We start from the raw sequence: 14,684 nt of genomic DNA, 5'->3' as shown, positions 1-14,684 counted from the left end.
CGGTGGACAGTGGGAGCATGGTGGACAGTGGGAGTACAGTGGACAGTGGGAGCGTGGTGGACAGTGAGAGCACAGTGGACAGTGGGAGCGCGGTGGACAGTGGGAGCATGGTGGACGGTGGGAGTACAGTGGACAGTGGGAGCGTGGTGGACAGTGGGAGCACGGTGGACAGTGAGAGCGTGGTGGACAGTGAGAGCGCGGTGGACAGTGAGAGCGCGGTGGACAGTGAGAGCACGGTGGACAGTGGGAGTACAGTGGACAGTGGGAGTACAGTGGACAGTGGGAGTACAGTGGACAGTGGGAGCACGGTGGACAGTGGGAGCGTGGTGGTGAAGGGCAGCTGCTGACTCAGGCCTTCATAGCTGGGCCGCACCAGGGGCACCTGGCCCTGGGTGAATCACTGAACTATAAAACGGGGCTCTTTGCTGGCCTCTTTTTTCTTTAGGTCTCACGCAGCCCAGGCTGTCTCAGAGCCCCTGGTCTCTCCGCCTGTGCCCCTGGGATTACAAGCCTGCACCACCATGCTCAGCAGAGTCTAACTTAGCCTTCACCTGGATTTTTTTTTTAAAATCAATTTTGGTTTTTAAGTTCAAAAGCCCTGTAGGGATGAGGTATTCAATGAAAAGTTCAGTAACTAGTGTTCTTTGATTCTATACAAGGTGGCTTTGAGATCTTGTGTTTTACAGTTGTTTACCTATGACTTTGCCTCTAGTGTTCCTGAGCTGTCTTGTTTCCTGTTCTCACAGATCTGTGGAGCCTTTCTTTTCTGTGCTCATTGTTGCTTTGTTTTCCTATAAGGATTCGTTTCTATTCACCTTGGATATTTCCTTAGCAGAAATCACCTGTTTTGAAAGTGTTCCTGCCCATCCCTAAGTAACAAAGCCCTGGCCTCAGGTGTCGTGGTGCTCTTCTTCCCACTGTGGAGCACCCATGTGTGGGGTGTGTGTGTGTGTGGGGGGGTCAAAGGTTCTTCTGCTTGGGCTAATATTTCCTCCGTGGTGTTCTAGCTGTGTGACTATAGGTGAGCCCCTTCTCTTCTCTGTCTTGGTTTCCTCCTGAGTAAAATGGAATTTACTGTGCCTGTGTTACGGATGTTGTGAGGAGGAAACATTGAGACATGAGGAGCTTAGAGGGGATTTCAGTGATTGCCATGTGTTGTCATAGTGATGCTCAACCCAGCCAGCCATGTCCAACGTGAGCCTTGTGGTGGAGGATGCTTCTTCTAGTACCAGGACACACTGCTAACTAGTCAGTAGTCAGTAGACTGCGCAGGCAGAGCCAGGGCTGATGTTTCCATCCCCCAAAGAGGCTTCTCTGTGGCAGTTATGGAGAGGGACAGGTGTTGACTTCAAAATGATTTATCTTGTAATGGGAAACAGCCTTGAGTAAAAACAAACAAACAAGCCCAGCAACCTCACTCTGCAGCTCTATACCGTGTATTCTGACCAGAATCAGGGTGCATGCATGGAAACATGTTAGAAGCAAATGAAAATGGGTTCATGTGTATCAGAGGAATGGCTTTGGGTTTTCCTTCAAAGCCTGTGTCCACCGAGGGGGGAGGGGGAGGTGTTGAGACATGCTCTTGGTGAGTTTCCAAGTACTCTCGGGTTACCCAGGCAACTCCTTGGCCTGTAGGAATACTGTTTAGGGGATGGTTGCAGTCCCTGTAGTGTGTCTGTGCCAGTAGAACTACTCAGAAGAGCCAAGGTGGAAGTTACAGCATCTTGGGTCATTTCAGGTGATCGGAGCACAGCAGATCAAGGTGTCAGGATTATTTCCTTGTGACAGGAAAGGCAGCCAGAGTCAAGTTCCATGGTAGTCAGGGGCCAAACCCCAGTGTCTACAAACCACTTGATCAATCTTCAGAAGGCTTATGTCTTTCCTTTGAGTTTGCGTGTGCATGCGTGTGTGTCTGTGATTGTGGTGTATGCAGGTACATACATATGTATACGAATGTGTGTTCTTGTGTGTGCTTCTTTGACACCAGCAGAGGACATTGGTTGTCCTGCTTTGTCACTTTTTACTACGTTCCCTTGAGGCACTGAGGGTCTCCCAGCTGCACCTGGAGCACAGTGCTTTTTGGCTAGGCTATCTGTCCAGGAATCCCCAGTGACTGGACCTAACTCCTCAGGCTTGTGCAACCACTGGTGTCCTCAGCACCAGAGTCTCCATGTGACCAAGAGGCTCCCTGAGCTTGTGCATGACAGGACTGCAAACATGCCTCTGTCAATAGCACAGAAACACCTCTAATTCATAGCTGTTGTCATTTTGACAGTGAACTTACTGTCACATGCCTGCTGACCTTGTTCCACAGTGAGCTGTGCCTCCCAAAGTGTATAGGGAACGGTATAGTCTAAGTTGGAGGTTCTTGGTAATGATGGAGATGCCAATAGCTGCAGGGGGAGGGGGGGAGGGACATTCTTGGTAAGTGAAGGTTTCCTAGATGTGTCAGCTCAGCAAAGACTTCAGATTGAGGTTAGGCCATAGAAATAGTCAAAAGAAAATTGCCATTGGGGCTGTAGAGAAGGAAGCAAAGTACGCAGTATTGTACAGTAAAGCCTCATGCTGCATGGGGGCCCAGACCTAATAGGATATGGGGACAGGAGAGTATCTCCCAGGGAAGGTAGATTTTTTTTCTTTTCTGAAAAATTTGAAATTTCAACTGTTGTAAAATTCTAATCAAGAAAGTCTTCCCAAAAGAGTGGCTGAGCAAGAAAGAAGCTCTCAAAGAGCCCCGTTTTATAGTTCAGTGATTCACCCGGGGCCAGGTGCCCCTGGGGCGGCCCAGCTATGAAGGCCTGAGTCAGCAGCTGCCCTTCATCACCGCTCTCCCACTGTCCACCATGACCCCACTGTCCACCACACTCCCACTGTCCACTGTGCCCCCACTGTCCACCGTGCTCCCACTGTTCACCGTGCCCCCACTGTCCACCGTGCCCCCACTGTCCACCGTGCTCTCACTGTCCAGTCTTTTGCCCATGGCATATAGCACTAATCAACCAGTTACCTCTGAGCTGGCACACAAAACAAAACTGCTTTGAAGTCGTGTGTGGCGGCACATGTCTGTAATCCCAGTGCTCAGTGTTCAGAAACAGGATGATTGCAACTTTAAAGACTGTGAGATGAGTTTGAGGATACCCAGGGCTACATAGTGAGGCCATGTGTTAAAACATATTATTTTATTTTATTTGTGTGTGTGTGTGTGTGCGCACACTTGTATGGGAGTGCCCATGGAGGCCAAAAAAAGGTGTTAGGTCCCTCAGAGCTGGAGTTGCAGGTGTTGTGAGCCTCCTGATACTAGTTTTGGGGTCTGAACTCTTGTCGTCATGATTGAGTACTCTCAGTCACTGAGCCATCTCTGCAGCCCTGATACCATGTCTTAAAAGTAAGTAAGTAAGTAAATAAATGTTACTTTTGAAATATTCTGACATACTTTACATGAGCATCTTCCTTTTGCCCTTACAGTAAGACCTTTAGTTAGACTCCGTTTTATAAAGGAGGCTTAATGAGGTCCTGTACCCACTTGTGGAAGAACCAGGACCACGACCTCAGGCTGGTGGCAGTGTGGCTCTTCTCCAGTCTCGATGTTTAAAAGTAGCCAGTGAAATAATAGCTTTGTACTGTTTCATCCTCCTGTTTCAGGATCGGTGGCCTCTAGGGGTTTGATGAAGTTAATGTCTTTCAAACCATAAGGTCACCTGTCCCCACTAAGCTGTGTCCTTCCCTCATCAGCCTCTTGGTTAGTGAAGTGTTCAATGTGACCTCTGCAGGAGCAAGCGAGGCCACTGCACCAGTACTGGAGCAGGGACTCAGCGCCACCTTCTGAACAGCTCTAGTTAGAAGTAGGTATCTCTTGGGCCCATTTACTTCATTGCTCCACTTGGGGCTCAGAGGGTCACTCTGTGCTTGGTATTGGGTGATATGTGTGCATGTGTTTGGGCAAGTGTGTGTGCATGCATGCATGCATGCTTGTGTGTTCATGTGTGTAGTCAGAGGTCAATGGCAGGTATCTCCTTCAGTTACTCTCCATCGTGATGAGACACAGTCAGTCTCTCCTGAACCTGGAGCTCCCTTATCTAGATTAGCTGGCCAGCAAGGCCCAGGGACCCAGTGCTGGGATTACAGGTGCTCACAGCCATACCTGGCTTTAAAACATCAACAAAACAAATAAACAACACCTGTGGGTTCAGGGGATGGGACTAGAGTCCTCATGCTGTGTGTGGAATATGTCACTGACCCATAACCCTGTCCATTAGCAAATGTTTGAACTTCAACTCAGTCGATAGCACAAGATGTTTTAAAATTATTTCACTATAGCTGGATGTGGTGGTATATGGACACAAATCCAGCCGTCGGTAGGTAGAAAGAGGAGAGTCAAAATTGTTCTTTGATAGTAAGTTCAAGATTAACCTGAGTTATATAAGATACCATTCCAAAAAAGAATCATTGTATTAATTTACCAATGAGCAGTTCTGTCTTGTTGACGTCAGTTTGATAGTGTAAGGACAACACTGGAGACGCTCCCTGGGGAAAGTGCTTGTCACACAGCCTGAATTTGATCCCCAGAGCCCACTTAAAAATAGAAGGAGAAAACTCCAGGAAGCTTTCCTCTGACTTCTGTGTACTCCCCAGCCCACCACACACACACAAACATACACATGTCACACAAAATTGAAACTTAAAAAATAAAGGATATAAGTGGATTTTACGTGGGAGCTAGCATTTGTTCACATGTGCTAATTAATAACTAATAGCTACTTTGGCATGTGTACATCCATCTTTGAAATGAATATGGGTCTTCAGTCTGCATTATGTCAGATTCCCAAACTATAGGACTCTAGAATCTGTGCTTTCATTTAATACAGTGGTGACCTGTGACCTGAATTTGGATGTGAACTTGGGTCATACTCTAACCTTTGGGCTGTTTTAATTTCTCAACAATATCTAGTCTTCCATAATTAATCCTAGGGTTTAATAGTTCTCACTGAGAAGAAATCCTCTTCACTGGCAACCAGCCATTGCTACGCCATCCCTGGGCTGCTGTGTCAGACTGACAGTAGCAATGACTGTTTGGGATATGGTGTGTGACTCCCAGGAACCATCAGGCTGTGCACATACACACTCCATTTAATCCTTAAAGCATCTCTCCAAGAAAAGTTGACGCTTTCGTCTTAGACATGAGGGTCCTGAGGTAGTCATTTTAGTCAGGGGTGAGTGTGTAACTGAGCTGAGCCCTCCTCCGTCTACACGTCTACACATCCACACATCTACACATCTACACCTCCTGCACTTGTCTTACCTTTGCCTTCCTGGGTCAGCTAATCCCTACAGTCTTGGGATTCTGGGTCTGCCAGGACAGGTCCCTCGTTTTCAACCCAGCTGCCCAGCAGAGAGAGCCCAGAAACCTCAGCTTAGCTAGTGTCCGCTTAGCCCACTCGTTTGTCACCGTGAGATGTGATCCATATAACACGGAACCAATCTTTTAATCATATAAATTTCCAGTGTATTTTCAAGGCGTATAACCATCATCATGTTACTGCAGAATGTTTTCATGAGTCAAAGAAAGAAAGAAAGAAAGAAAGAAAGAAAGAAAGAAAGAAAGAAAGAGGGAGGGAGGGAGGGAGGGAGGGAGACAGAGACAGAGACAGAGACAGACCTGTCTTCCTCCAGTTAACTGATGTCACAAAACTCCATCAACTGGAGGATGCCCACGGTAGGAAGTTGTCACCATGCTGGAGAGATAGCTCATATTGTTCTTGCAGAGGACCTGGATTTAATTCCTAGCACTCCAATTGGGTGGATCATAGCTGGCTTCCGCAGGCACCACTCTCATGTGCAGATACCCACACAGAAGCACAGAAGCATAATTAAAAATAAATGTAATTCTGGAGAACAAGTTATTGCTCAGTGTTCTGGAAACCAATGCATGTGATGTCCAGTGAGGATGTGACGATGGTTCATACATACATGGCCCTTTCCCACGGAATGGGAGTGGCAGGGAATTGATTGGCTCCCTTTTATAAGGGCAGTGATCCCACTCATGAGAGCAGGGCCTTGTTACTTGATTACCTGCTGAAGGCCCTCCCTCCTGTCCCATCACTGTAGGAATCCTGATGAGAGAGAGACATACAAGTCCGCAGCACAGGCAGTAGCCGTCAGCAGTCACCGTTCCCCTCCAACAGCCACCATTCTGTTTTTTCTCTAGAACTACCTTCACAACTTCACAAGCTTTTGTATCTGATTTTTATTCTTGTTTGATTTTTGGCAGTGGATATCCCTTGTTGGCTGGCCTAAAACTCATTATGTAATTGTGTAGATTGGGCTGGCTTTGAGTTTGTGATAATCCTCCTGTCTCTGCCTCTCAAATTCTGGGATTACAGATTCACCACCATGCCTGACCTTTTCAGAAAGCATGGTGGAGGGCATCCAGGTATACAGAGTCCTACAGCACACGTTGGAAGCTGCAGAAGTAGCCCAGGGCCAGACTCAGCTGAACGGCAGCGAATGTAGAACTCATGGCCACTCAGTAAATTGAGAATAAAGGCCCTTAACAAGACATTTATAACACCCTTTGCAAACCTCGGGGAACATGGAAGATAGGGCAGAAGGAATATAAGAGCTTAACGATAGGGAGAAGGGCAGAAAATGCCATTCTTCTAGGTAGGACACAGCTGTGGCAGCTCATTGCAGCTTGGTTACTAGCACCAGACATGCAAAGTATTGGTCCTGACAGGAGTCAGTAATGGGTGGGGGTGGGGCTCATGCGGCTCTACCCTTCTCTGCTAAGCTTATTGGCTTCCGACAGGTTCTGGAAGAGGCTGAGCCACTGTCTTTAATCTCATCTCTGCTCATAATCCCTCCAGGTTCTAGTGGGTAATTCCAAACTGATGGTCACACAGATGATTCTAGATAAAGTCACAAAACAAAAGGACAGGAGTGTGGGAATGATATTTGTAGGGAGGTGTGGGGGGTTGACAGGAGTGGCGAGAGCGGAAGGAGAGGAAAGTTGGGAATAATTAGAATGTACTATATGCACACATGACATTGTTAAAGAACAAATTTTAATTTTTTTTTAAATAAAGAGAGCATAGTGTGTCCAGGGTTTGTTGTGTTGTGGGTGAATGACCACGGTCAGCTGACCCATCAGCCAATGGGCATTTGTGTTTCTTTTCGACTGTGTGCTACTCTGAGTTCACGCAAGGGTTTTGTTTCCCTTTTTGTCTTACCAGTTTGTTCTCTGCTCTCCCTGAACCTGTGTGGCTCAATGAGCCTTCCACTCAGTTCCATCATTTCTGTGGGCAGGCAGGTTGTACCAGCAGTCCTGAATTGTTTGGATCATGTATCGTGGAGGTATTTTCAAGTATATTCCTATGGCCTGTGTTTTCCCTCAGACATGCCCTTCTTGTGGAATCACATTTGCTCCCAAATCTGAAGCTGGTGCGGAAGGAGGAGCTGTGCAAAATGGCTGTCACGACGAGCCTAAGACCAGCACCAAGGTAACAAGCTCATGGCTGTTGTTCCTGTCAGTACCTCTCCTGGCGCATCCACCTAAGGTGACATTCCTGTCTCGTCAACTTCTTAGCCCTGAAAATAACTTCTCTTAGGTAATAGCGTTCCACACCTTCTAGGCTTTGGGGTTGAATAGACCAATACATAAGATGACGGAGGGCCTGGGAATGCAGCTCAGTAGTGGAGGCAGAGCATGTGCTGTGCAATGATCCCCAGCATTAAAGAACAAAATAACAACAAAACCAGGACGGCCGGCTAGAGCCAACTGGTGTAAAGTAGAACTGGATGAGATTCTTCAGGGGCAGCCAGTTCAGAAGGCTTGGGTTAGAGGGCTGTGGGCTGGGTAGAGTACAGAGGTGCAAAGAGGACCCAGGACCTCCTCCAGGTAAGAGATGCACCCAAGAGAGAGGCTCCTGGGGCAGAACTGACAGCCTGGAGGCTGCCCGGAGCCAAGGCTTTGAGACCAGGGCAGGACTGGAGTAGGGTAGAGCCTGAACGAAGAGCTTCCTTGGGAGCCCCTGTCTGTCATTCTGTACCTCCCAGAATCTCAGGGGACTCAGATGGATGCCTCTCATAGCCAGAGGCACCTTCCTCCAGGAACCTGGGTTTTCCTTCCCTGCAACTGTCCTTGAGCTTCGTCTACCTTCCCTGTTGCCCCCTTCTGTGTTCAGCTCATCTTCTTCACTTCGTGGCTGTTGTACAACTTTCTTCTGGCTGCCATACACCCAGACATGCCCTGTCCCAAAGCAGAGCCTTGGGGGAAGCAGGACTGGGAGAGAAGTGGAAGGTGGGGTGGGAATTGACTCTCAGGCCTCAGTGTGGAGGCCCCAGCATGCTGGGGGATGGGTGTGGAGCGGGATGAGCTCCTGGGGACCATGTCACCCGCTGTGCTCCTCCCTCTGTCTTGAGGCAGGCTTCTGGAGGACCCAACTCCAAAACCCAGAACGGACTCCTGAGCCCTCCTGCAGAGGAGAAGCTCACTAACAGCCAGACCTCCCTCTGTGAGATCCTGCAGGAGAAGGGACGGTGGGCAGGCGTGAGCTTGGACCAGTCAGCCCTCCTCCCACTCAGGTTCAAGAACATCCGTGAGAAAACTGATGCCCACTTTGTTGATGTCATCAAAGAAGACAGGTAAGGCTCCATAGCCCGAGATGGTGGCAGAGTCCGCAGGTCCCCTGAGCCGCCTGTCTGTGTGATGTGTCTGCTGTCATTATATTACTTTATTTTTGTTCTGAGGTAACTTGAAACTTGAAATTCACTATTCCCTCTGCCTGATGTACCCACTTTTAGTATTTTATTTATTTTCTTTGTCATTATTTTTCTCTTCTGTCTGTGTCCCTGCATGTGACTATAATATACCAGAAGGCAGCTTTTAAGACCCTATTCAAGATCAAGCACAGCTCGCCAGGCCTGGTGACAAATGCCTTTACCTGCTGAGCCTGCCCCATTTTTAAGAAACTGATTGTTTGGATACCATACGAAGAAATGGGTTTTGTGATATTTTTATCAGTATACTCCGTTCTTACCATCCTCCAATGCTTTTGGAACAGTGGTTGACTCAAGGTCTCACTGTATAGTCCTAGAGGGCTTAGAACTTTCTATGTAGCTCAGCATGGCCTTGAACTTGACACAGTCATGCTCCCGCAGACATGGGTGCCGCCACACCCAGTATATATTTATTTACATCCATTTCTCCCCCAGCATGCCCTTCCCCCACTACCCTGTTTCCTTTCTCTTTTTGTGTTTTTTTTTAACCATTTGACAAGTATGTTAGATACAGTCTCCCCATCACCCCTTTGTATGTCAATTCCTAAACATAATTATGTTGTTGAACATACATGAAACCCGAGACGTTTAGGGACGTCCTCTCTAGCCTAAGTCCATGTTCCAGACTGTCAGCTGACGGTCATGCCACTGACAGCGCTCTCCCCCTCCAGGGTCTCATCCAGGCTCACATGTTGTGTCCGTTACTGATCAGTCCTCTGGTCTTCTCGGCTGTCTTGTTTAGTCTTTTGTGATATTAACATTTGAAAAGTCCGCAGCCTGACTCACTTTTGGAAGACTTGGATTTTGTGAATTCTCCCCTCAGACTCAGGTTTGCCTCTCTGGCCAGGCCTAATGGGAGTGATGTCTGTTACATCCAGGGGATACAACACCCACTGGTCCTTAGTAAGCACTAACATCTGCACTGGGCGAGGCCTTTCCAGTTTCTCCAAACAATGACAATTTTCTCACTGTGGCATTTCTCACTGTGGCCAGTAGGTAGTGGGAAGACCCCACTCCTTGTCAGACTTACTTGGGTTAACACCTCTTGTCTGAAACCATCTTGGCGGTGGTGGTGGATTGCATCTGTAGCGTGTTGCATTGGTGTGCACCAGCCACTGTAAAGAAGTCCCCTCCCTGTTGCTGCTTCATCCACCATCGTTAACCTGAGCTCACACGCTCCTGTTCTGTACATCCCTGTGCTTGCTACACTCGAATGCTTCACTCTGGCCGGTTGTCCCCTTAAGACTGGCGAGTGGGTCTGTATGACATGACCCCTCGTTTGTTTGATGTGGTCTTTAACACAACAGGATGTTTCAAGCTCACTTCGTAACTTAGCTGCTCTAGCTTAGGAATGAGCCCCTTTTCTTTTTTCTGGCTCCTTTACTTTTTTTGTTTGTTTGTTTTTGTTTTTGTTTTTTTTTCGAGACAGGGTTTCTCTGTGTAGCCCTGGCTGTCCTGGAACTCACTTTGTAGACCAGGCTAGCCTCCAACTCAGAAATCCACCTGCCTCTGCCTCCCAAGTGCTGGGATTAAAGGCGTGCGCCATCACACCCGGCCTGGCTCCTTTTCATAATGAATGTTTTGGGGATATGTTATTAACACCTAGTTTAATGCTATTGTCCAGACCCATGCTCTGTATGGTTTCAGTCCTTTAAACCGAGATTTGTTTTATGTTCTCACCCGACGTGGTGGTGAAGATATATGCGTTTGCAAAGTGTGCTGCTCAGTCCTTAACTGCTTCCATGTGTGCAGACTGCTCTGATCTGTAAGCATCAGCTAGGTCCAGGTGGTTGACAGTATTGTTCTGATCATCTGTGTACTCAGTAGTTTTCTGTTGTTGCAGCTAGATGTTCAGTCGTAGCTCCAGGAATTACAGACACATACCCATTCTGGTTTCCATTCTCCAAGTCACACTCTATAATTGAGAGAAATCAGGACAGGAACTCAAGGCAAGAATCTGCAACAGAAGCCATAGAAGAATATTGGCTTGCTCCCAGGACCACCTGCCCAGGAATGGTCTTGCCCACAGTGGCCTGGGCTTTCCCTATCAGTCAACAGTAAAGCCCACAGGCCAGTCTGATCTGGTAAAGTCCCCTGGGTGAGACTCCCTCAGATAATGCTGGGTTGTGTCAGGTTGACGCTGACGCCAACGAGACATCATCCTTATCTGTGGGCTCTTGGTAGATGTTAAATCCTTCGTTTTAAATGGACTCTTGCAATGTATACCTGTGCCTCTCCTCTTGTTATCCATGCCCTGCTGTTACGTGTGTTTGACTCCATGAATTATTGTCACGGTCCTCTTACTCCAGACTCTCTGGAGTCTTGAGGGAATCTACAGTGACTACATTTCTTTTATGTGGAATTGTGTTTTCCATATTCTTTGTAAGCCTAGCGATGTTGGATTGTGTCGACATTGTGTGCGATGCTTAGAAAATCTGAATGTCATTATATCTCTTTGGAGAATGCTAAGTGTTTTTCTCAGCAAGCAGTTCACTTATCTGATTCAAATCAAATGGTCTGCTTGGGGGTCCACCAGTCACATGCAATTAAGATGCAATCCCAAGAGTCAGACTTAGATGTGAGAATAATTTATATGCAGAGCCTGGGCTGCTTCCTCTTCCCTGCTTATTGCTTTTCTGAAATTTATAACCTCATTCTTTATCTGGAGCCAATCTTTATTTTCAATATTTGGGGGTTAACTTAAACTTTTCAGTGTTTATTATTTTATTTGTATGAATATGTTTCCTGCATTTGTATGTTGTGTACCACATGTGTGTAGCTAGGACGAGAACTTTAGATGCACTGGAATGGGAGTAATGAATGATTGTAAGTCACCGTGTGGATGCTGGCAACTGAACCTGGGTCTTCTAGAGAAACACAACCCGAGCCATCTCCCCAACTCCTAGTTCCTAGTTGTTGTTTTGTTAGACCACTAAGTCTGGCTTTAGAGCCATGCATGCATAGTGATACAAATTCAAGATTGCCACATTTTGGGAATCTCTTCCTTTTCTCCACCCCTTCCTCTCCCCTCCTCTCCCCTTCCCTGCCCCACCCCAGTCTTATTTATAGCCCTCACGTCTTTAAGCCCATGCCCTCTCTGCCTTGGCCTTCCAAGGGCTGGGATTGCAGGGTTTTCTATCAGAGGCTCAGCAGTGGTGCTAACTAATGTCTGTCTTCAGAGAAAACAAAACAAAGGGACAGATGGAAGCTCCCCTGCCTCTTCCCTTCCTCCACGGACGCCTCCTCTCCCTCCAGCTGTCTGCGTTGCTCTGTCTTGGGCCTCCCAGCAGTTGCTTTTATGTCTTCTGTGAGATCCAGAAGCAGGAACTCCCAGTATTAACTAAGAAAGAGCCATGCAGCTTCAACAGAGTTGATCCTGCCACTGGACTGCTGCGATGCAGACACCAGACTCCTCCTGCGCCTGCCTTGTCACTTTCTCTGTTTCGTTGGAAAGGAAGACAGAGCCAGCATGAGGGAACATTTTTTTCCTCTTTTGAGTCTGAGTACACCATAAGTTATTACATATTTATCACAGAAAAGAATCTATTCTCAACAAGAGAAGGAGGAAGGCACCATAAGACAGGCACATGCGGGGCTCCTCCCCATTTCCACGACTTCAGGCTAACGGCTACTGCATGTGGGAAAGAGGTTACACTTGTATTTGTATTTGCCTTCTGAAATCACACCAGCCTTCCCTTAAATTTATAGTAATTCTCCAAGCATAGCAAGGATATTACGATTTGCCGACAGTCCATTGAAGAATACAAGAGTCACATAAATCAGGTTCGATTTCTCAGCTATTAAAATCGTTGCACATGATCATTTTCAAGTCTCACCTGCACTCTGAATATTTGATAACAACCACTCAGTCACCCCATCTACAAACATCATCTCCCAGTCACAAGTCGTTACGTTTGAGGTGTAATCACTGTCAGGATTCTGGATGACAGGAAGCCTTTGGAATTGCCTTCATTCAAAGTCTCCAAATCTCTGTAAGTCCCCTCAGCTCTGCGATCGGCTGGCTTTCCAAAAACCACCTCACAGGATGAAGGCTGCCGTCACTGTCTTCCAAACCTGGATGCTCGGACCATGTAGTCAGAAACACGGTCTAATGAGTGTGGTGATCCTGCTGCACAGTGGTCACTCCCTGGTGAAGGGAGAGGTGTGTCTGTGGAGTCCGCACCTGCCACATAGTGACTCTCAGAGGTAGCTTCGCTGGTGTGCTGAGAGGCGTCTGAGCGTTTCTGCACCTGTTGATGGGGTACATTGGTTGTGTCTTCCAGCCTGATGAAAGATTATTTCTTCAAGCCGCCCATCAATCAGTTCAGCCTGAACTTCCTGGACCAGGAGCTGGAGCGATCCTACAGAACCAGCTACCAGGAAGAGGTACGTTCTCACTTCGGCCTCACAGCACAAGCCCTGACCTCACGGGACACTGTGCATTCGTGATTTACTGAGTAGCAGGAAAGTGAAGGCTAATGTTGATTTCCCACAACCAGGAAACCCTGTGTTGGAACTGTATGTGAATCTATCTTTGCCAGGGAGAAAAACCCAAGGCCTCTTATGCCATCTTAAAGCCACGCACGACACACCCCTTCCAGACTGTTTTCTCCATAGCTGGTGTTTCTGGTCTTCTCACTGCCATTCCAGCCCTGGAAGGATGCCAGTTCACACCTGTCCTGGGATCTCGAGGGACACTTCTCTCCTGATATCAGGAGGTCTGCACCTCCATCCAGAGTGTGGGGTTCACATTCCCCCCCATCATACCGACACCATAACTCCCTTGAGTTAAGGGAGTTAGCCTTCCTCTCAGCTTATACATCACCCCCCCCCCCGAGAAACCTTCCCTGACACTGTCTGGGTTTTACTTCCCTGTGTCTTCTTTGTCCTTCATATTGGAATCCCATGTGGCTTCTGAAGCTAGCACTCAGCTCTCTCTTTCTGTGCTGTCTAAATCCCATCACAACCCACCGTCCAGGCATATTCAGCAGGGATGCTTGAGAGGAATGGATGAAAGAACCTGGAGCCTGGCTGGCACTCCAGGTAGCAGATCCCAGCTTTCTCTCCCTCAGCCCCCCCCCCCCACCTAAGTGTCCCAGAGCCCAAAGTGCACCATCACCTGACCTGGGATCAAGAAAGGTTCCACTTGGATTTTACTTGCTCATTGGCAGAGCTTTATGTCTGTTATGTCTAGGCCATTACCCGGAGAGACCATGGCATATAAGATATGGCTGTTTGCTTTGTGTGGTTAGAATTGCTGCCCTGTCTGTCCCACTAGACAGGAAATACCACTCCAAACACGAATCCTGCTGGCCCTGGCCTAATATTAAACTTTAGCACTCTAGATCAGGAGTTGGGAAAGTTGGGAAACCTGGGCATTCAGGTGAGAATGAAATCCCCACCCCCAAGCCCCCAACTGGCTGTCCTGAGTCTTCTCTGCCCAAGCCCTGGATACTCCCTGGAATGTTTCTTAGGTCCCCAGAAGGAGCATTAGTGATGCACATGTGCCTCTACAGAGGAGCTCATTGTGGCAGCCTCGCCTCCAAGATCTTAGGTCTTTTTAGGGGACCTCAAGTTAGGAGCAGGCCTCTGAATTCCATGGATGAGTAGGAGACCTCAACTCTAGCCCTGTCAGGTGAGTTCAGGCTTGACATTGGGGCTGACCAGCCCTCTCATTCCCCAAGGCCAAGGCCTGACTTTGCCCACTTTCTCCAGATCCTGGGATCCATTGAAGGCGGATGAACTAGACCAGTTTGGCCTGAAAGGAAGTTTCCCTAAACTGAGGGCAGGTCACAGGCCTCTCCCTCCCGCGGACCTCCAGCCTCCTTCGTCCCTGAGTCCTAAAGCCCCATCAGCGGTCCCAGGCTTCACATTCTGTATCTTTCTCCTGAGACAGGCCTGGGGCACAC

The 14,684-nt window shown here is 48.0% G+C and overlaps 1 protein-coding gene across 2 annotated transcripts in view; it reads left to right on the top strand.

Annotated features, from left to right (window-relative positions):
- The window catches only part of Adcy9 (adenylate cyclase 9), a 127,712-nt gene that overhangs the window by 92,888 nt on the left and 20,140 nt on the right, over positions 1-14,684 (top strand). The window contains exons 4-6 of one of the 2 annotated variants that reach the window (XM_021209372.2): positions 7,392-7,496; positions 8,423-8,640; positions 13,059-13,161. In XM_021209372.2, the coding sequence (XP_021065031.1) occupies positions 7,392-7,496; positions 8,423-8,640; positions 13,059-13,161 (426 nt within the window). Of the gene's footprint in view, positions 1-7,391; positions 7,554-8,422; positions 8,641-13,058; positions 13,162-14,684 lie in introns of both variants that reach the window. The other variant, XM_029544431.1, reaches the window with a different exon arrangement.

The sequence above is a fragment of the Mus pahari genome, chromosome 12 (genome assembly GCF_900095145.1).
Source record: "Mus pahari chromosome 12, PAHARI_EIJ_v1.1, whole genome shotgun sequence".
NCBI classification, from domain to species: Eukaryota; Metazoa; Chordata; class Mammalia; order Rodentia; family Muridae; genus Mus; species Mus pahari.
This window is presented reverse-complemented; position numbering and strand designations above follow the sequence as displayed.